The sequence below is a fragment of the Panthera pardus genome, unplaced genomic scaffold (assembly GCF_024362965.1).
Source record: "Panthera pardus isolate Hobbes unplaced genomic scaffold, ASM2436296v1 HiC_scaffold_24, whole genome shotgun sequence".
Classification (NCBI taxonomy): Eukaryota; Metazoa; Chordata; class Mammalia; order Carnivora; family Felidae; genus Panthera; species Panthera pardus.
This window is the reverse complement of record NW_026526810.1, coordinates 51,678,963-51,698,930: the sequence shown is the minus strand read 5'-3', so window position 1 is coordinate 51,698,930 and position 19,968 is coordinate 51,678,963. Positions and strand designations below refer to the sequence as shown.

At 39.6% G+C, this 19,968-nt stretch overlaps 1 protein-coding gene across 3 annotated transcripts in view; it reads left to right on the top strand.

The window, feature by feature from the left end:
* Positions 1 to 12,217: 12,217 nt before the first annotated feature.
* Positions 12,218 to 19,968, top strand: part of GOLM2 (golgi membrane protein 2) — a 108,786-nt gene continuing 101,035 nt past the window's right edge. The window contains exon 1 of one of the 3 annotated variants that reach the window (XM_019442279.2): positions 12,218 to 12,846. In XM_019442279.2, the coding sequence (XP_019297824.1) occupies positions 12,520 to 12,846 (327 nt within the window). In that variant the 5' untranslated portion in view covers positions 12,218 to 12,519. The remainder of the gene's footprint in view (positions 12,847 to 19,968) is intronic. The other 2 variants (XM_019442278.2, XM_019442280.2) reach the window with 2 other exon arrangements.

Here is a 19,968-nt window from a genome sequence, read left to right as displayed (position 1 = left end):
GTTATGATGAAATTACTTTTATTTAAAAGTAATTTTAAATAAATTTCAATTGTGTTCATCACAATATCTTCTCAGACGTTTTAAAAAAGTAATGAGATTTTGTAGAAATTCTTCATTCAATGTATAGGCTGGTGAAGATACAGGTCTGTTCATGCCCTCCCCACAAACTGAAAACCATTACTACAGTAATATAATGGTGGCAGCATGTATTGAATACCTGCTAAGTGCCTGTTCTAAACATAGTACATATATTATTATTTTTTTCTTTTTTAAGTTTTAATTTAAATTTCACTAACATGTAGTGTAGTATTAGTTTAAATAGTAGAATTTTGTGATTCATTACTTACATACAACACCCAGGGCTCATCACAGCAAGTGCCCTCCTAAATACTCATCACCTATTTAACATGTCCTTGCACCCACCTCCCCTCCAGCAACCCTCAGTTTGTTTTCTATAGTAAGAGTCTCTTTTATGGTTTGCCAGTCTCTTTTTTTGCCCCGTGTTCATCTGTTTTGTTTCTTAATTTCCACATATGAGTGAAATCATATGGTATTTGTCTTTCTCTGACTTATTTCATTAAGTGTAATACACTCTAACTCCATCAACATCATTGTAAATGGTAAAATTATATTTTTTCTGATGGCTGAGTAATATTCCTATATATATGTATATGGATAAAGAAGATGTTGTGTGTGTATATATACACATCTTCTTTATCCATTCATCAGTCAATGGACATTTGGACTCTTTCCATAATTTGGCTATTGTCAATAGCACTGCTGTAAACAATGGGGTTCCTGTGTCCTTTTGCATCAGTATTTTTGTATCCTTTTGGTAAATACATAGTAGTGCAACTGCTGGATCATAGGTTAGTTCTAATTTTTACTTTTTGAGGAACTCCACACTGTTTTCCAGAGTGGGTGCACCAGTTTGGATTCCACCAACAGTGCAAAAGTGTTCCCCTTTCTCCTCATCTTTGCCTACACTTAATTGTTTTCTGTGTTGTTCATTTTAGCCATTCTGACAGATGCGAGGTGAGGTCTCTGTGGTTTTGATTTGCATTTCCCTGATGATGGATGATGCTGAATGCCTTTTCCTGTGTCTGTTAGTCATTTAAATGTCTTCTTTGGAAAAATAGCTGTTCATGTCTGCTGCCATTTCTTAACTGGATTATTTGTTTTTTGAGTGTTGTGTTTGATGAGTTCTTTATAGATTTTGGACACTAACCCTTTACCAAATATGTAATTTGCAAATATCTTCTCCCATTCCATAGGTCGCCTTTTAGTTTTGTTGATTGTTTCCTTCACTGTGCAGAAGCTTTTTATCTTGATGATGTCCCAATAGTTCATGTTTGCTTTTGTTTCCCTTGCCTCTGGCAGCATGTCTAGTAAGAGTTACTATGGCTGATGTCAAAGAGGTTGCTGCCTGTGTTCTTCTCCAGGATTTTGACAGTTTCCTGTCTCACATTTAGGTCTTTCATCCATTTTGAATTTATTTTTGTGTATGGTGTAAGAAAGTGGTCCAGTTGCATTCTTTTGCATGTTGTTGTCCAGTTTTTCCAGCACCATTTGTTGAAGAGATTGTCTTTTTTCCATTGGATATTCTTTCCTGTTTTGTCAAAGATTAGCTAACTATACAGTTGTGTGTTCATTTCTAGGTTTTCTATTCTGTTCCATTGATCTATGTGTCTGTTTTTGTGCCAATACCATACAGCTTTGTAATATAACTTGACCTTAAGTTCAGAATTGTGATGCCTCTTGCTTTGTATTTCTTTTTCAAGATTGCTTTGGCTATTTGGGGTCTTTTGTGGTTCCATACAAGTTTTAGGATTGTTTGCTCTAGCTCTGTGAAAAATGCTTGTGGTATTTTGGTAGGGATTGCGTTAAATGTGTAGATCGCTTTTGGCAGTATAGACATTTAAACAATATTTGCTTTCCAATCCATGAGCATGGGATGTTTTTCCACTTCTTTGTGTTATCTTCAATTCGTTTCCTAAGTATTCTATAGTTTTCAGAGTACAGATCTTTTACCTCTTTGGTTAAGTTTATTACTAGGTATCTTAAGGTTTTTCGTACAATTGTAAATGGGATCGATTCTTCATTTCTCTTTCTTATGTTTCATTATTGGTGTATAGAAATGCCACAGATTTCTGTATGTTGATTTTGTGTCCTGTGACTTCATCAAATGTGTGTATCAGTTCTAGCAATATTTTCATGGAGTCATTTGGGTTTTATACATAGAGTATCATGTCATCTGCAAGTAGTGAAAGTTGACTTCTTCCTTGTTGATTTGGATGCCTTTTATTTCTTTTTATTGTCTGATTGCTGAGGCTAGGACTTCCAGTAGTATTTTAAATAACAATGGTGAGATTGGACATCCCTATCTTATTATTGACTGTAGTGGAAAAGCTCTCAATTTTTCCCCATTGAGGATTATATTAGCTATGGATCTTTCATATATGGCCTTTATAATATTGAGATATATTCACTCTATCCTTACTTGGTTATACTTTCTTTTATTAATGTGGTGTATCACGTTGATTTGTGAATATTGAACCACCCCTGCAGCCCAGGAATAAGTCCCACTTTATCATGGTGAATGATTCTTTTAATATACTGTTATATTTGATTTGCTAGTATTTTGCTGAGAATTTTTGCATTCATGTTCATGAGGGATATTGGCCTGTTATTCTTTTTAGTGGGGTCTTGTCTGGTTTTAGAATCAAGGTAATGCTGGCCTCATAGAATGAGTTTGGAAAATTTCCTTTCCTTTCTATGTTTTGGAACAGTTTCAGAAGAATAGGTATTAACTCTTCTTTAAATGTTTGGTAGAATTTTCCTAGGAATTTATCTGGCCCTGGGCTTTTGTTTGTTGGGAGATTTTTGATTATTGATTTAATTTCTTTGTTGGTTATCAGTCTGTTTAAGTTTTCTATTTCTTCCTGTTCAGTTTTGGTAGTTTATATGTTTCTAGGAATTTATCTATTTTTTCCAGATTGCCCAATTTGTTGGCATATAATTTTTTATAATATTCTCTTTTAATTGTTTGTATTTCTGTGGTGTTAGTTGTGATTTCTCCTCTCTCATTTGTGATTTTATTTATTTGGGTCCTTTCTATTTTCTTTTTGATAAGTCTAGCTAGGGATTTATCAATTTTATTAATTCTTTCAAATAACTAGCTCCTGGTTTCATTGATCTGTTCTACAATATTTTTGTTGTTGTTGTTGTTGTTGTTGTTGTTGTTGTTGTTGTTGATATTGTTTTGTTTGTATGTTTGTTTGTTTCTGTATCATTTATTTATGCTCTAACCTTTATTATTTCCCTTTTTCTACTGGCTTTAGGCTTCATTGGTTGTTCTTTTACTAGCTCCTTTAGTTGTAAGTTTAGGTTGTGTATTTGATATTTTTCTTGCTTCTTGAGGTAGGCCTGTATTGCTATTTACTTCCCTCTTATGACCACTTTTGTTACATCCCAAAGGTTTTGGTCATGTGTTTTCATTATCATTTATTTATATGTATTTTTTTTCATTTCTTCTTTAATTTACTGGTTGACCCATTCATTAATTAGTAGGATGTTCTTTTTTTTTAATTTTTTTTTTAACGTTTATTTATTTTTCAGACAGAGAGAGACACAGCATGAATGGGGGAGGGGCAGAGAGAGAGGGAAACACAGAATCTGAAGCAGGCTCCAGGCTCTGAGCCATCAGCCCAGAGCCCGACGCGGGGCATGAACCCGCGGACCGAGAGATCGTGACCTGAGCCGAAGTCGGACGCTTAACCGACTGAGCCACCCAGGCGCCCCAGTAGGATGTTCTTTAACCTCCATGTATTTGTGGTCTTTCCAAATTTTTTTTGTAGCTGACTTCAAGTTTCATCGCGCTGTGTTTGGAAAATATGCATGGTATGATCTCAATCTTTTTGTACTTATTGAGGCCTGATTTGTGATCCAGTATGTGATCTATTCTGGAGAATATCCTGTGTGCACTTGAAAAGAATGTGTATTCTGCTGCTTTTGGATGAAATGTTCTGAATATATCTGTTAAGTCCATCTGGTCCAGTGTGTCATTCAAAGCCATTGTTTCTTTGTTGATTGTCTTCTTATATGATCTGTCCATTGTTGTAAGTGGGGTATTAAAATTCTCTACTATTATTGTATTAGTATCAATTTATGACAATTTATGTTTGTCACTGTTTTATGTATTTGGGTGCTTCCAAGTTAATGTCATAAATATTTACAATTGTGAGATCTTCTTATTGGATAGACCCCTTTATTATGATAGTGCCCTTCTTCATCTCTTATTACAGTCTTTGGTTTAAAATCTAGTTTGTCTGGGGTCACCTGGGTGGCTCAGTTGGTTGAGTGCCCGACTCTTGAGTTTTGCTCAGGTCATGATCCCAGGGTCTTGGGGTTAAGCCCAGTGTCAGGCTCTGCACTGAGTGTGAAGTCTGCTTGGGATTATCTCTCTCTCTCTCTCTCTCTCTCTCTATGCCCCCTCCTCCACTCGCACTCCCTCTCTCTCTCTAAAACAGAACAAAACAAAACAAAACAAAAACCTAGTTTGTCTGATATAAATATGTCTACTCTGGCTTTCTTTTGACATCCATCATCATGATAAATTGTTCTCCATCCCCTCACTTTCAATCTTCAAATGTCTTTAGGTCTAAAGTGAATCTCTTGTAGGCAGCATATAGATGGATCTTTATTTTTGTATCCATTCTGATACCTTATGTCTTTTGATTGGAGCATTTAGTCCACTTACATTCAGAGTGATTATTGATAAATATGAATTTAGTTCCACTGTATTACCTGTTAAGTTGTTGTTTCTAGAAATTTTCTCTGTGTCTTTCTAGTCTTCATCATTTTTGGTGTTTCTCTCCCCTCAGAGTCCCCTTTAATATTTCTTGTAGGCTGGTTTAATGGTCATGAACTCCTTTAGTTTCTGCTTGTTTGGGAAACGCTTTATCTCTTCTTTCATTCTGAATGGCAGCTTTATTGGACAGAGTATTCTTGGCTGCATATATCTCTCATTCAACACATTGACTATATAATGCCACTCCCTTCTGGCCTGCCAAGTTTCTGCTGCTAACCTTATGTTTTTCCCTTGGTTTTTGTTTGTTTGTTTATCTTTGAGAGAGAATGAGTGATTAGGGAAGGGGAAGAGAGAGGTGGGGGGACAGAGAATCCAAAGTGGGCTCCATGCTGACAATAGTGATCCTGGTGTGGGGGCTCAAACTCACAAACTGCAAGATAATGACCTGAGCAGAAGTTGGACACTCAACCAACTGAGCCACCCAGGCACCCCTGTTTTTCCTTGTAAGATAGGGATTTCTTTTGCTGCTTTTAGCATTTTACTTTACCTGTATATTTTGCAAATTTAATTGTGGGATTTCTTGGTGTTGGCCTGCTTTTATTGATTTTGATGAGAGTTCTCTGTGACTCCTGGATTTGGGTGTCTGTTTCCGTCCCCAGATTAGGGAAGTTCTCAGCTATAATTTGCTCAAATAAACCTTTTGTCCCCCTTTCCCTCTCTTCTTCTTCTGGGACTTCTATGAGACGAATGTTATTATACTTTATGGAGTTGCTGAGTTCTCTAAGTCTACATTCATGATCCAATATTTTCTTTCCTTCTTTTCAGCTTCATTATTTTCCATAATTTTAATTTCTTAAAAAAATATTTTTAACGTTTATTTATTTTTGAGAGACAGAGAGAGACAGAGCACAAGCAGGGGAGGGACAGAGAGGAAAACACAGAATTGGAAGCAGGTTCCAGGCTCTGAGCTGTCAGCACAGAGCCTGACTCAGGACTTGAACCCACAAACCATGAGACCATGACCTGAGCTGAAGTCAAACACTCAACCGACTGAGCCACCCAGGTGCCCCTATAATTTTAATTTCTATATCACTTATTCATTCTTCTGCTTCTTCCATCTTGTGGTCATTACATCCAGTTAGTTTTGCATCTTAATTATAGCATTTTTAAATTTCAGCCTGACTATTTTTTAGGTCTTTTATCTCCGTGGTAAGGGATTCCCTGGTCTCTTCTATGCTTTTCTCAAGCCCCGCTAGTATCCTTATGACTGCTGCTTTATTTATGATTGCTGAAATTATGGATCAAGCAAATTACTTACATCTATTTTGATTAGATTCCTGGCCATGACCTCTTCTTGTTCTTTCTTTTGGGATGGTTTCCTCTGTGTTGGCATTTTGTCTACATCTCTGTCTTCTGATGTGTGTTAGGAAAGCCTGCTATGTTTCCTGCTCCTGAGAGTAAGGGCTTTATAAAGAAGCAGTCATATACTTTCCAGGGCCTGGCGCTTCAGAAGGTGTCTCTTGTGAATCCTGTGTGCACTCCACTGTTGTGTTTTGTCAGCTCTTTCCCTCAGGTCAGTTCTCAGTGGAGTTTCCCCTTGCTTGCAGTGGGAAGTGTTTTGACCTTGTTCAGAGTGTGGCAAGTTTTAACTAGGTGTGCTCTGGTCTGCTTGTTTAAAAAAGACCTGAAGCTATTTCCACTAGAGCTGAAGCTCTGCAGAACTCTATGGTCAGTAGACATGGTGCATGCAGGAGTTGGGCTTGGGGGGGGGGGGGGTTGGGGGGGGTATGCTTGTCTCCTGCAGGAGGTGCCTGCTGTGCTGGTTCTCAGGAAAACTTGACAGAGAAGCAGCACCTACAGAGTGCAGGGGGGCGGGGCTTGGTATAGGTGGTTTAAGCAGGCCCTGTTGGTGCAGTGCTGCTTACTGAAATTAGTTTATGCTGAGGGGTTGGGTAGAGAAATGGTACCTGCCAGCTCCTTTGTCCCTGGAGAGGCAATGCCACCTCTCTCAGATGTGCTCCAAGAAAGGGAAACCATCTTTCCCAGTGCATCCAGGGGATCCTCAGAGGGTTACATTTGCTCCCAGGCTATCTGTCCTTCTCCACAGGAGCACTGAAGCACCCACAGGGCTCCACATCTGCCATGCCACAGACCTCTAAAACTCTAGTCCTTGAGCCCCATTGTTGTAAAAATTCACAAAAATTAGCCCCTTTCGTTTTCCCAGTCAATGGTTTTGGGCAAGTGTTTTCTGTGTGCCATCCCCTGTGCAATCCTCTCTCTCTCACACCTCTCTCCACAGCCAGGGCTCCTTCCCCTCCACAGCACCTGCGATTCACTTCTCTACCAAATCATGTCTCTGCATTTCTTACCTTCCATGATGTGGCCTCTTCTTTCTCTCTAGTTGTGCAGTTTGATCTGTCAGTCCTCAGATCTATTTGAGTATTCAGAATGATTTGATATTTATCTAGCTGAGTTCAAGGGACTAACCAAGCCTAGGGTCCTCCCACTACTCCACCATCTTCTTTTCTCCTTGGCATGGTATCTATATTAACTCACTTAATTCACACAACATCCTTATAAGATAGGCATTATTATTTTCCCCATATATGACAGAATTTGTTTTTGCTTCCCTATACTTTTCCTTCTTTTCCTTTACTAAGAGACCCTAATTTTCAACTGAAGACATTGTTGCTATAAGACTATATTTCCTTGCCTCTTTGGTCTCTAGGGGTTGGGGGGTGACTATGTGACTAGGTTCAAATCAATGAGAAGGAAGTGGAAATGCACATTTGGAGAAGTCTTCTTAAAAGTTGAAGGTAGGTGGGATGGTGCCCTTCTTCTTTTATGCTTCCTGGATCAAGAAAGTCACATCTGGAAGTGAAGACGAGGTCTGTACTGTAGAGATGACCACAGTGAGCTTGAAGGAGCCTGGCATACCAGTCTTGGATTGCTTGTGTCTGAATATATTTTATGTAAGAAAGAAAAAAAAATCCTATCTTGTTCAAGTTATTTCTCCCCCTTATATGGAGCCAAATTTAATCCTAACTCATATGCCATTTTGGAAATGGGAAACCTGGTGCACTGAAGTTGAGTATCTTGCCTGTGTTACAAAATTAATAAGAGGCAGAGACTTTTAACTCACACATTCTTACTCCAGAGCCCACATTACCCCTACAGTACATTGTCTCTTGCTATACAACCATAGGAAATGGGTTTGATGTAAGGAAGTAACTTAACAAAAGTGTGTTCTCTTGACTAGTATTCATTGTTGGTTGCCATGGGAACGGGGCATTCTGTTCACAAGGTGGTCCGCTTCAACCGAGGCAATTCTGAAAAGGGCTGATAGCTAAAGGCTCTCTGTTGGCAGCACTCCCAGCAGTTAGGGGAATAAGTCCTTCATGCCTGAAAGGGGATCTGGGTTGTGCATCATAGCATCCACCTCTCATGCATAACATCGTACCCCCTCCTGTGCCTGTGGACAAATTACTAATTGATCATAGCATTCTTCCTCACTTAGCTCAGATACACTTTGTCAATTTTTTTATTTTTAGTACAGTAATTCAGGCATTGTTATTAATTGACTGGAGTTAGCACATAGCCTGTGGCCTTTTCCCCTTGCTATCCAAAACCTGGTTGATTTATGAATATAAAGGCCTGGACCCCTCCGACTCAGGACAACTCTGAAGGGCTGCAAAAGTTTAGAGCTCTATTGGCATTGGCTGAAGCTTTCACTGAGACTGCATAGCATTCCAACTCTCCCTCTGCCAATACCGTTTTCATCCTATTATGTTTTCTATTATGAATCTCCATCTCCATCTCAGAGCCTGTTTCCTGGGGAAAACAACCTGAAACACAATGTCTTTATTCACTTATTAACTGTTCTTAATTGGAAGGAAGATAATACATCTCAAGAAAAAGGAAACTCAGTTGTATTTGTTTGAGTCAACATTTTTTTTCTGTTTCTTGGTATCAGACTGACTACTGGCCATAGGAGAGCGTTTTATGCTGGGCCAATCATAATACCTTATCTCCCTGGCCACAGTGATGGGTATAAGTTGTGTGTAATGATCAGGCTTGGACAACCAGAATCCTTCCTTCATCATTTTTGTACTGAAAGCTAGAAGACAGACTTCCCTTGCTTTTCAGATCATGGAACTAGCAGGATGTGACCCTGGAGATGTTGGGGCCATATTTCTTGTCTGCAAATAAAAGCACCATCTGAAGAAATAAAGAATAAAGCCAAGCAGGGGGGAGAAACAAAAAGACTGAATTATGGAAGCATTGAGTTCCCTATAGGTACCCCAGTTCCTGTTGCTCTTTCAATATTACCATGGACTATTCCAGTATGCTTCTAAAATATATATAACTCTTTGCTTTAACCAGTTTTGGTTGTTGTTTTTTTCCCATTTGCAATGGAAAGAACTTGCCTAACATATTTGTCTATTTTGTATTTCTATGAGCTGCCACCTTCTCTAATCTAGTCCTACCCAAAGTCATAAATATTGAGGAATAATGAGGTACCTGGCTGGCTCAGTTGGTAGAGCATGTGACTCTTGATCTTGGGGTTGTGAGGTTGAGCCCCACGTTGGGTGTAGAGATTGCTTAAAAGTAAAATCTTTAAAAGATATATTGAGGAATAAGCTATGAAATAATCCACTCCTCTGCTCAATTGCAGCATATAAAATTTTTTGAGTCAACATAAACTGAAGACATATGCCAAATAGTGTTCTGAGCTCAAAAAGGGTCTCGATTGCACAAGATAAATAAATGACATGATTGTTGCCCTTAAAGAAAACTCAATTTAAACACAAAATTCCTGTTATTCAACCTCACTTGCCACTTTATAATAGATGCTTACCCTGCAAATAAATCTTAAAACATTATTTCTCTGTGATTATACTGCCTTTTCAGCTATATGAACATATTTATGTCTACACATTATAACCTAAAAGATATCCCAAAAGATAGAAACTGGTGTTTGAAAAATAATTTTATTTTAGAGCAGTTTTAGAAATACAGAAAAATAGTGAAAATATTAAAGAACTCTCACATACCTCACATCCAATCTCCCCCATTATTAACACCCTATATGAGCATGGTACATCTATAACAATCAATTAATGCATTATTATTAACTAAAGTTCATATTTTATTCAAATTTCCTTCATCTTCCCCTAATGTCCTTTTTCTGTTCTAGGATCCTATCCAGGATACCACATTACATTTAGTAGTTATGTCTCCTCATGCTTCTTTTGCCTATGAAAGTTTCTCAGACTTTCCTTGTTTTTGATGACCTTGACACTTTGTAGGATTACTGGTCCAGTTGAGGCAATTGGAATTTGTGTGATATTTTTTCTAATGATTAGAGTTAAGAGTTTTGGGGAGGAAAACCACAGAGTGGTGCTCCCATCACATCATTATCAAGGATACATACTAATAACATGACTTATCAATGTTGTTGCTAACCTTGATCACCTGGCTTAAGGAATTGACTTTTACTTGCATTTGTTTAATGCCTAATCCAGAACCATCTATAGGAAAGTGCTTATACACTGTCATGATGATATGTGGATTTGGTTCCTTTAGTAGGGAGAATAGCTTGAAGAGGTAACCATCAAAATGGAATAAAAAAATTTTTTCCCTGGGGGCAGAGTCGAAATAGGGTTGGTTTTTAAGATCAGCCCTGCCACTTGCCAGACATATCACTTTAAGCACATTACTTCTGCATGTGTAAAATGGAATAATGGACTAAGAAACAAATAGTTCTTTTAAGCATCTATTTAAAAAATGTATGTGAATGTGTTTTGTACAATATTAAATTTTTATATGTCAGAATCCCATATAAAAATGAAAACATTTTTGCAAGAGTAATATCTTAAGCAGTTAATACTATTTTATAGTTAATTTTCAACTGCTGGCTACACAAAGCAAGGCCATTATGAAGTTGAGGAAAAGGATACATGGGAAGGGTCATTATAGTCAATGATCTTCTATTTTTGCTTTGCTCCCTTTTGCCAAAGTCTGCTTGTCATTTGAGAGTGAAGGGGATTTATGTGATCTCATGAAGCTGGAGCAAAGAATTCAAGTTTGATGTGAACTAAAGATTAATAATTTTGGCATTACTTGTTTTTATGTAACAATGAGAGAGAAATCATCACTCTTAAAGGTGCAATAATTCTTCCAGGCTACTAACTTCTAGGCAAGTTACTTCATTTTTGAAACGGACAGGATGCATAGGATAATTATTCAAAGATGACAAGTCTTTTTGCCCTGATTTGAATGAAAATACCAAAGTTTTTTTCATTCTTGAGATTTTATTCTTATGGAAGTTCTTGAAACTGAAGTTTGAAAAATAAAGCAACTCCATCTTCTCCTTAAACAGCCAATAACTTAAAAAAATTTTTTTATGCCACGACAAAGGAAATCTGCAGAAAAAACAAAAGAGGTGGGGCTTTTTCTTCCTCACGGTGATTAATGCTGAACGTATAGCAACGGTTAGCCTGGTATAATGCAAAGAGCAATGAAGTTAAGGGCACAATGATCTGGCTCCAAGTCTAACAAGTCCCAAACAAGATACGGGACTTTGAGAAAGTTTCTGGAACAGTTTTTTGTATTAGATTCCTCATCTGTATAACTGTGTTGTTGAGAAGATAACATGAGACTAGGCATGCAAAAATAATTTGTAAAAGAGCTATTTCTAATTCAGAGTGTGCTGTCAGTAATAACATTAGTTATCATTCATTGAGGTAGCTTCTGGACTTTCTATTTGGAAGCCTGTCTCAAAGCAAAAAGCAGCACTAAGTTTAAGAACTCACACATTCTGAAGTTCTTCCCTTCCGTGCAAGGAGTAACCTTGGAAACCTGGCTGGCACCACCCCGTTCAGTTATAAAGCTTAGTTTTTCTTGATTTGTCTTTGTAATATTGGGAGCACCACTATTTTATGGTATTTGTTGTTTATTCTCCACATCGTCAGCACAGACGAGAAAATCTATCTACTGAAGCAAGTACAGAGCCCTTCTAGTCGCCCTTTCTGCCGCATCTCACCGACTGTTATCCCTACAAAGCGGTCGCAACCGCAGATGTCCTCAAAGACGAAAACTCTGACGAGGGTCAGGGTAGGGTAGGCACTCCCTGGACGTTGGGTCAAGGGAATCAGGGTAAAAAATTGAAGGGATTCGAATTCAGGTACAAGAGCTAACACAAAGCGCCAAAATTAACACAACACTCTTCCCAACAGAGATAACACTCGCGAGATAAGACTGCAAAGGGCGAGAGAAACTCACTTTCTCGCGAGAAGAGGGGGCGTCGGCGGAAACTAGGCAATGGCCCCCTAAGCGACCCGGACCCAGCCAATGGGCGGGGCCAGAGTTAAATCCGCCCCCTTCCGGCACCTTTCCCCGCCCCCCAGCCCTGAGGTGTTGGGTCCCGGGTGCAGGCGGCTGAGTTCTCCTGGTTCTACCCGGATTGGGCAGGGTCGTTTTCAAAGCTTTGGGAACACGCTTTGGCCCGATTTGAGGAGGGGGGGCGGGGAGGGGCCTGCGGCTTGCGGCCCCGCCCCCTTCTCCGGCTCTCAGGCGGGCAGATTGGCCCGCCTCCTCCTTCGGCCGGCCCTGGGGCCGCGTCCCCCAGGCAACTCAGCTACTGAGGCCTGAGATTCTGGCCGCAGGTGTCCGCGGCGAGGCCCCAGGGCTCAGCCTAGTTCGACCCCATGGTGGGTTTCGGGGCTAACCGGCGGGCCGGCCGCCTGCCCTCCTTCGTGTTGGTGGTGCTGCTGGTGGTGATCGCGGTCCTCGCCTTCAACTACTGGAGTATCTCCTCCCGCCACGTCCTGCTTCAGGAGGAGGTGGCGGAGCTGCAGGGCCAGGTCCAGCGCACCGAGGTGGCCCGTGGGCGCCTGGAGAAGCGCAATTCGGACCTCCTGCTCTTGGTGGACTCGCACAAGAAACAGATCGACCAGAAGGAGGCCGACTACGGCCGCCTCAGCAGCCGGCTGCAGGCCAGGGAGGGCCTGGGGAAAAGATGCGAGGATGACAAGGTAAGGACGAGCCCTCTCCTCTCAGTCCTCCTACTTTCCTTTAACCCGGCGTAGGGGCATTAGCCTACCGCGGCTGCTTTATGCCTTCCGGGATTGCAGCCTTGGAGGCTCCGCTTACCGCCAGTAAACCTTTTTCTATCAGACTTTTCCCGGTTTATCACTGCCACGTTCTCCAGTCGCTACCAGGCGAAACTGGCCACAAGTTCTGGTTCTCAAATGTGGCCTGTGTGTGGATACCGCCTTTTCTCCAAGCTCAGCTGCTGAGCTGGCAGTAGCAGTCATCTGGCCTATGTGGCTGCCTTAGGTTTACAGATACACAAATCTGGAGACTGCCAGGTTTGGTGTAGGTATTGTTGCCTTATCCTTATTCCGTGCACACTGATCAATATTAATTTCTTCGTTTAAAGAATGGGCCTCCTCAGACTCCTGTACCTATGTATATTTTAAGCAGTATGATTTTTATTAACCTCTGTAGGTGGATATATTAAGTAGTTGAAGAATCAGATGCTACAGCCTTTTTTTTTTTTTTTTTTTTTGGTGATCAAACGTTATGATAAATGGGCCCTGGAGCCGTATATGAGCCACACTTGTGACTTGGGCATAGTTAATCCAAAATTATGTACTCAATTTGAATTGTTGATGAAATTAGCCAAAAAGGAAGAATCTATAATAATGTTATAAGCAACAGAATCTCGTGTCAGTGTCCTTGCTATTCTTGAAAGAAATAAAAATGAAAATTTCCATGCTTAAGTAGCTCTTAGGGTTGGTGTTTTATGCAGATGGAATGCCATACAAAGTTTAAATTTAAAAAGTTTAAAGCTGTACTGTAACCAGACCTGCTACTAGTTTTTTTTCTCACCAGCATATTGGAGTTATATTATTATTTTTTATGTTAAATGTTTGTTTTTTGAGAGAGAGAGAGAGAGAGAGAGAGTGTGTGTGTGCCTGTGTCCACGCGCGCGCTTTCCCACGAATGAGCAGGGGAGAGGCAGAAAGAGAGAGAGAGAGAGAGAGAGAGAGAGAGAGAGAGAGAGAGAGAATCCCAAGTAGGCTCCGCACTGGCAGCGCAGAGCTGGTCGCGGGGCTCGAGCTCAGGAACCATGAGATCATGACCTGAGCTGACATCAAGAGTCCAACGCTCAACTCACTGAGCCACCCAGGCGCCCCTGAAGTTACATTATAAATTTATGACTTATGCCACTTCTGTTGGTATAGCAGAGTTGTGGAAATTTATGGGTGGACTAAGTAGATGCCTTTTTTTTTTTTCTAGACCCTTCTTTGGTAATCTTCACATTGTTTTCTGTGTGTTCCTAAGCTTTTATTTTGTATATAAAAATCATTTATAGTAAGTCATTATAAATTAAAATCCCATGAGCTCCCAACTTCCCTATTGTCACCTGCCTACACCTTCTTATTACATGCGGATTGGGGCCCTTAGTTAATTGCAGCTCTGTAACCCTCTGCTTTCCCCCACAACAGACATCCTCTGACAGGAGCAACAGATCAGCAAATTTATACCCTTGCTATATACACTGAACTCTAAAGACTGAAAAATTCTCTTGAGTGGAGTAGGAAGAAATCTATGAAATTTTTGAGTATTAAAAGAAGGTCTTCAGATTTGGCTAGGCATTGCTATTCAAATTCTCTCCAAGCTGAGAGGAAAGATGACTTTTCTAGTCATTTATACTCTGGATTCCATTTCTTCCATCTATTGATCTGTTTTTATGTTTCTTTCAGTATGGTTTCACTTTTACCTTCAACCAGGTGCATGTGACCCCCATTCTAAATTTTTTTTTTTTTTTATTGCTCTATATGCTCCCTTCTCCCAACCAACCAATTTCTTTTTTTACTTTCACTGCTAAACTACAGTTATTGGTGGTCTCTAAATGCTTCATCTACTTCTTTTATCATTTCCATCCTAACCTTTTATATTCTGCCTGTCATCCTTCTTTTCTCCCCTTTTCTGAAGCTATTATTCTCCTAAAGGTCACAAGTGACAGTTTTCCTAGTCCAATCAAAACACTTTTTATTCTCAATTTATTTAATATCTCAGTAGTTTAGTTTTGTTGATTGTCTCTTTAGAAACCATCTCCTTTCTTGCTTCTATAATATTGAATTATCCATATTTGCTTCCTACCTTCTTCACTGTATTCTTTATTGGATTTGTTTGTTTGTTTGTTTGTTTGTTTGCCTCCAGCCCCCTAATAATGGATTGTATTCTTGGGCCTTTGCCTTTGCCCCCCTTAGAGTAGTATTTCTCAAAATGGTGTTAAACAGAATACTTTCCTAGGAATTGTTTATAAGTGGTCAGGATTAAAAAAGGTAAGAGCTTTTTTCAAGATAAATGTTAAATACTGTAAGTAGAGGGGGTGCCTGAAGGGCTCAGTTGGTTAAGTGTCCTCCTGTTGATTTCAGTTCAGGTCATGATCTCATGGTTGGAGTCAGAGCTGACAGTGAGGAGTCTGCTTGGGATTCTCTCTCTCCCTCTTTCTCTCCTCCTCCTCTGCACTTGCTCGTTCTCTCTCAAAATAAATAAATAAACCTAAAGCACTGTAAATACTATAAGTAGAATATACTCTTCTTAGAGTTCATAATGCCTGCTGGTGTATAAAGGCTCTGAGAAATCTGTTGGTTAATAAGGCTGTTTAACTTTGTTTCACCTAGTCTCTCAGTTTATTTGATCACAGATTACTATTTTCATGGCCTACTTGTTATCATGGTACAGAAGAATCCAGCAAAGCATTGAGAAATGTTGCCCTAGGTATCTTAACTACTTCTGTTTAGTTAATTTTTTTTTTTAACGTTTTATTTATTTTTGAGACAGAGAGAGACAGAGCATGAACGGGGGAGGGGCAGAGAGAGAGGGAGACACAGAATGTGAAACAGGCTCCAGGCTCTGAGCCGTCAGCACAGAGCCCGACGCCGGGCTCGAACTCACAGACAGCGAGATTGTGACCTGAGCTGAAGTCAGATGTTCAACCGACTGAGCCACCCAGGTGCCCCTCTGTTTAGTTAATTTTATGCAACTGGCTCGCAAATCTAAATCTCTTACTTGTATGTCAGTTTCATATTTTGAGCTAGCGATAGCATCTTTGTTGGAGTGCTATGCATGTTTATTTTTTGAGCTGCTAACAGAAAGGGTCATGTTGGTCTAGATGAGCTGTAGATGAAATTTATCTGTTAGAGGTCTTTTGTTTATTGCCTCTACTCCCTTGATATCTGGGGAAGTATATGGTATCTTAAAAAACATTTCAAGCTTTGAAGACTGCAGATACAGCTTAGAATTCTAATTCAGTTTCTAGCTGTGATGTTGGGCAAGTTATTTAACTACTTTGGATTCATTTCCTCATCTGTAAGATGGAGAGCTGAGTACTTACCTAGGTATTATACAGATCTGAGATCACATATATGTAGAAGTATCAAACTTGACATGTTACAGGTCAGATCGTAGAAAAAACAAAGCCTGAAACTTTCTTATTTTCTATAACAGATCTAAAATTCCCTCTGGGTGGTGATAGTGTTGGAGGAAGAAGTAAATTGGACAATGAAAAGTGTCTCTTCTATTTTAAAACAGATTTGTTCATTTAATGTATTCTCTTGAGTAAAGGCTCTGCCTTTCAGGGTTTTTACCTATAGACACTGGTGGTGGCCTGCTCAGTATCCATTCACACCCCCCTTCATTTTTGCAGACCAGCCCTATTTTGTTTGGTATATATACTTGCCTTTGTGATTCAGGAGTAAGTCCTGATTGGTCTAAAGTGATTATGGTAATTTCATTATTCTTCCTACTGATTAATTTAGGAAGAAGCTTATGATGTGTGGCTGGTGAGTTGTGAGGGGAAGTTTCCTAATTCCTTAAAAGAATCGCACTTGCATCTCTATGGTATTCTTACCCCAAATCTAAAATCCTTAGTCTAATCACAAGAAAGCATCAGACAGACTCATACTGAGAGACAGTCTACAAAATATCTGACAAGAATCCTTCAAGAGTCTCACTTGAAGAGGTGGTCTTTTCTGCTGCCAGATGTTGTGCCTTCTGCATGTGATACCTGAAATGGAGACAACCAGAGTGCCAGGAGAGTTAGCTAGAGAATGAATGAGGCACTGAACATTATGGAGTAGAATGTTGCAATAGAATATTGGTACTTGTTATGTGAGATACAAAATGTTTCCTTATTGTTTAAGTCAGTCAAGTTGAGATTTCCTTAATTGCATCCTAAGGTGTCCTGTTAACATTCTCATTGTCAGGGTAGTGTCTGAGGGGTGGGTTAAGTTTCATATGTTCCCAAGGCAATGTGGATAGTGACCTCAGATCTGCATATTTTGGGGGTCTTCAGTGGTCTTTATCTTATCAATAGTGTCTTTATCAAAGTATCAACAGTGGTGTTTGGATGACTGACACTAGGTACTTTTACTCTTTTTGAAGATCATGATCCTATGGAGGCATCACCTCCTGTATACTCCCCTCTTCCCAATAGATATTCCACACCAAAAGTTCTTTTGCCCTGCTGAGATGCCTTAGGTATGATGTGTGGATAGGGAGTGTTGGCAAGGTAGTCCCTTGCTCAGGCTTTATTCTTCTTCTTCTTCTTCTTCTTCTTCTTCTTCTTCTTCTTCTTCTTCTTCTTCCTCTTCTTCTTCTTCTTCTTCTTCTTCTTTTTAATTTTTTTAAACATTTATTTATTTTTGAGAGAGAGAGACAGAACGTGAGCAGGGGAGGAGCAGAGAGAGAGAGAGAGGGACACAGATCTGAAGCAGGCTCCAGGCTCTGAGCTGTCAGCACAGAGCCTGATGTGGGGCTCGAACTCACGAACCGTGAGATCATGACCTGAGCCAAAGTCGGACGCTCAACCAACTGAGCCACCCAGGCGCCCCTCTTCTTCTTTTTTTAATAAACATTTATTTTAGAACAATTTTAGATACATGGAATTATTGCAAGAGGGTTCCCATATACCCCACACCTAGTATTTCCTGTTATTAGCATCTTACATTGCTATGGTACATTTGTCATAATTATTGAACCCCTTTTGATACATTGCTATTAACTACAGTCTATACTTTATTCCAGTTTCCTCATTTTTTCCCTTATGTCCTTTTTCTGTTCCAGGATCCCATCCAGAGTACCACATTACATTGTCATTATGTGTCTGTAGGTTCCTTTTGGTTCTGACAGTTTATTCTTGATGACTTTGACAGTTTTAAGGATTTCTGGTCAGATATTTCTCAACTGGGACTTGTCTGATGCTTTTCTCAGGATTAGATTGGGATTGTGGTTTTTATGGTTTTGGGGAAGAAGACCACAGAGGTAAAGTGTAATTCTTAATTACATCATATTAATGGTATATCTCTCAAAATGACTTATCACTGTTGATGTTAACCTTGATTACCTGGCTTGATCTGTTTGTCAGGTTTCTCTGCCTGTTTGTCAGGTTTCTCTACTGTAAAGTACCATAAAATTAGTCTTTTTTTTCTCCTTTTCCATAATGTACTCTTTGGAAGGAAGTTACTATGTGCAGTCCGCACTTAGTGGGGAATTATACTCTACCTCCTTAAGGTCAGAGTATCTACATAAATCATTTGGAATTCTTCTGTGTGGACCTTTGTCTCTTTTCCTTCATTTATTAATTTATTCAATCATTTATTTATATTAGTATGGACTCATGGATATTTATTTTATACTTTAAGTTATAATCCAATGCCATTGTATTTATTCTTTTGCTCAAATTGTTATAATTTTTACCACTGGGAGCTCTTTGAGTTGCCTTCTGTATCCCTTTTGACATAATACCCATCACTGTGACGTGCTCCCTACTTGCTTTCTGGCACTACACGATGCTTCCAGGTCATCTTATATATTTCCTGCCCCAGTCCTAGAATCAGCAATTTCTCCAAGGAATCTTTGTTCCTTTTATTGGAAAATAGTATTAGAGACTAAGATCTAGGTGCTAGGTGTGCTCACTGCTACTGTCAGGCTAGCTTTGCAAATCTAGGAATCCCTGCTCCAAAGGAATTAGAAAGGTGATGTTGGACTTCTTCCAATTTATTATACTATCCTGCCATTTTCAACCTGTTAGAATACAGAAATAACTTAAGGGAGCTTAAGTTGTCCAGTGAAGTAAGAAGCAAGCCCTACTTCTCTGGGATTCCCCCATATTTTATCTTATTTTTTGCCTTCTCCTAAAGGAGTCTCCCCTAGAGGGTTGTATTAGTTTGCTAGGACTCCCATATACAATGGTACAGACTGGATTGGTAAAAACAACAGAAATTTATGTTCTCACAGTTCTGGAGTCGGAAAGTCCAAGGCTGAAGTACAACAGATTGGTTTCGTCTAGGCCCTCTCTCCTTGGCTTACAGATGGCTGCCTCTTGCTGTTTTGTTATTACATGTTTGTTCCCCTTTGCACACGAATCCCTGGCATCTCTTCCTTCCAGTCACAGTGGGTTTAGGGCCCCACCCTAATGACCTCATGTTAACTTAATCACCTCTTTAAAGACCTTATTTCCAAATAGGTTACATTCTGAGGTTCTGGGATTTGAGGCTTCAATATATGGATTTGGGGGGAATCTGTGACACGCACAATGCCTTTTTTCCTCTTTGTGTCAGAAAGGGCCTTCCTTCTCCTTCCTGTGTGTAAGAGCATTTTTCTGATCTGAACTTGAATTCTTCCAATGTATAATTTACATTAAAGCTGTATGGTCCACATGAGCCAAGTCAAGTTCTTGATAATTAAAAGGAGTCATTATAATGTAGAAACAGACCTTCCCCAAATTGTTGCATTATTACAAATGCAAAATAAAAAGTCAGTTTTGAGGTTTGAAGCGGAATAATAAATAGTCTCTTTTCCCTTTAACAACCACAATCTTCCCTGAGTCAGTATATACCTTTGTTTAAATAGGGAAAAGGTAATGTGCCAGAAAGGAGGATGAGAAACATATTACTTTTTTTTCCTCCAAAAAATATCCTTAGCATGTGTGTGTGTGTGTGTGTGTGTGTATACAACGCTCAGACACATACGAAATGTGTATATGTAAAACCTTGGCACAGTGGATGTCTATTGCTGTGGACTCAACTCTTGGCACTGCCATTTAGTATGTGTATAACCTTGGGCAAATGACTTAATTT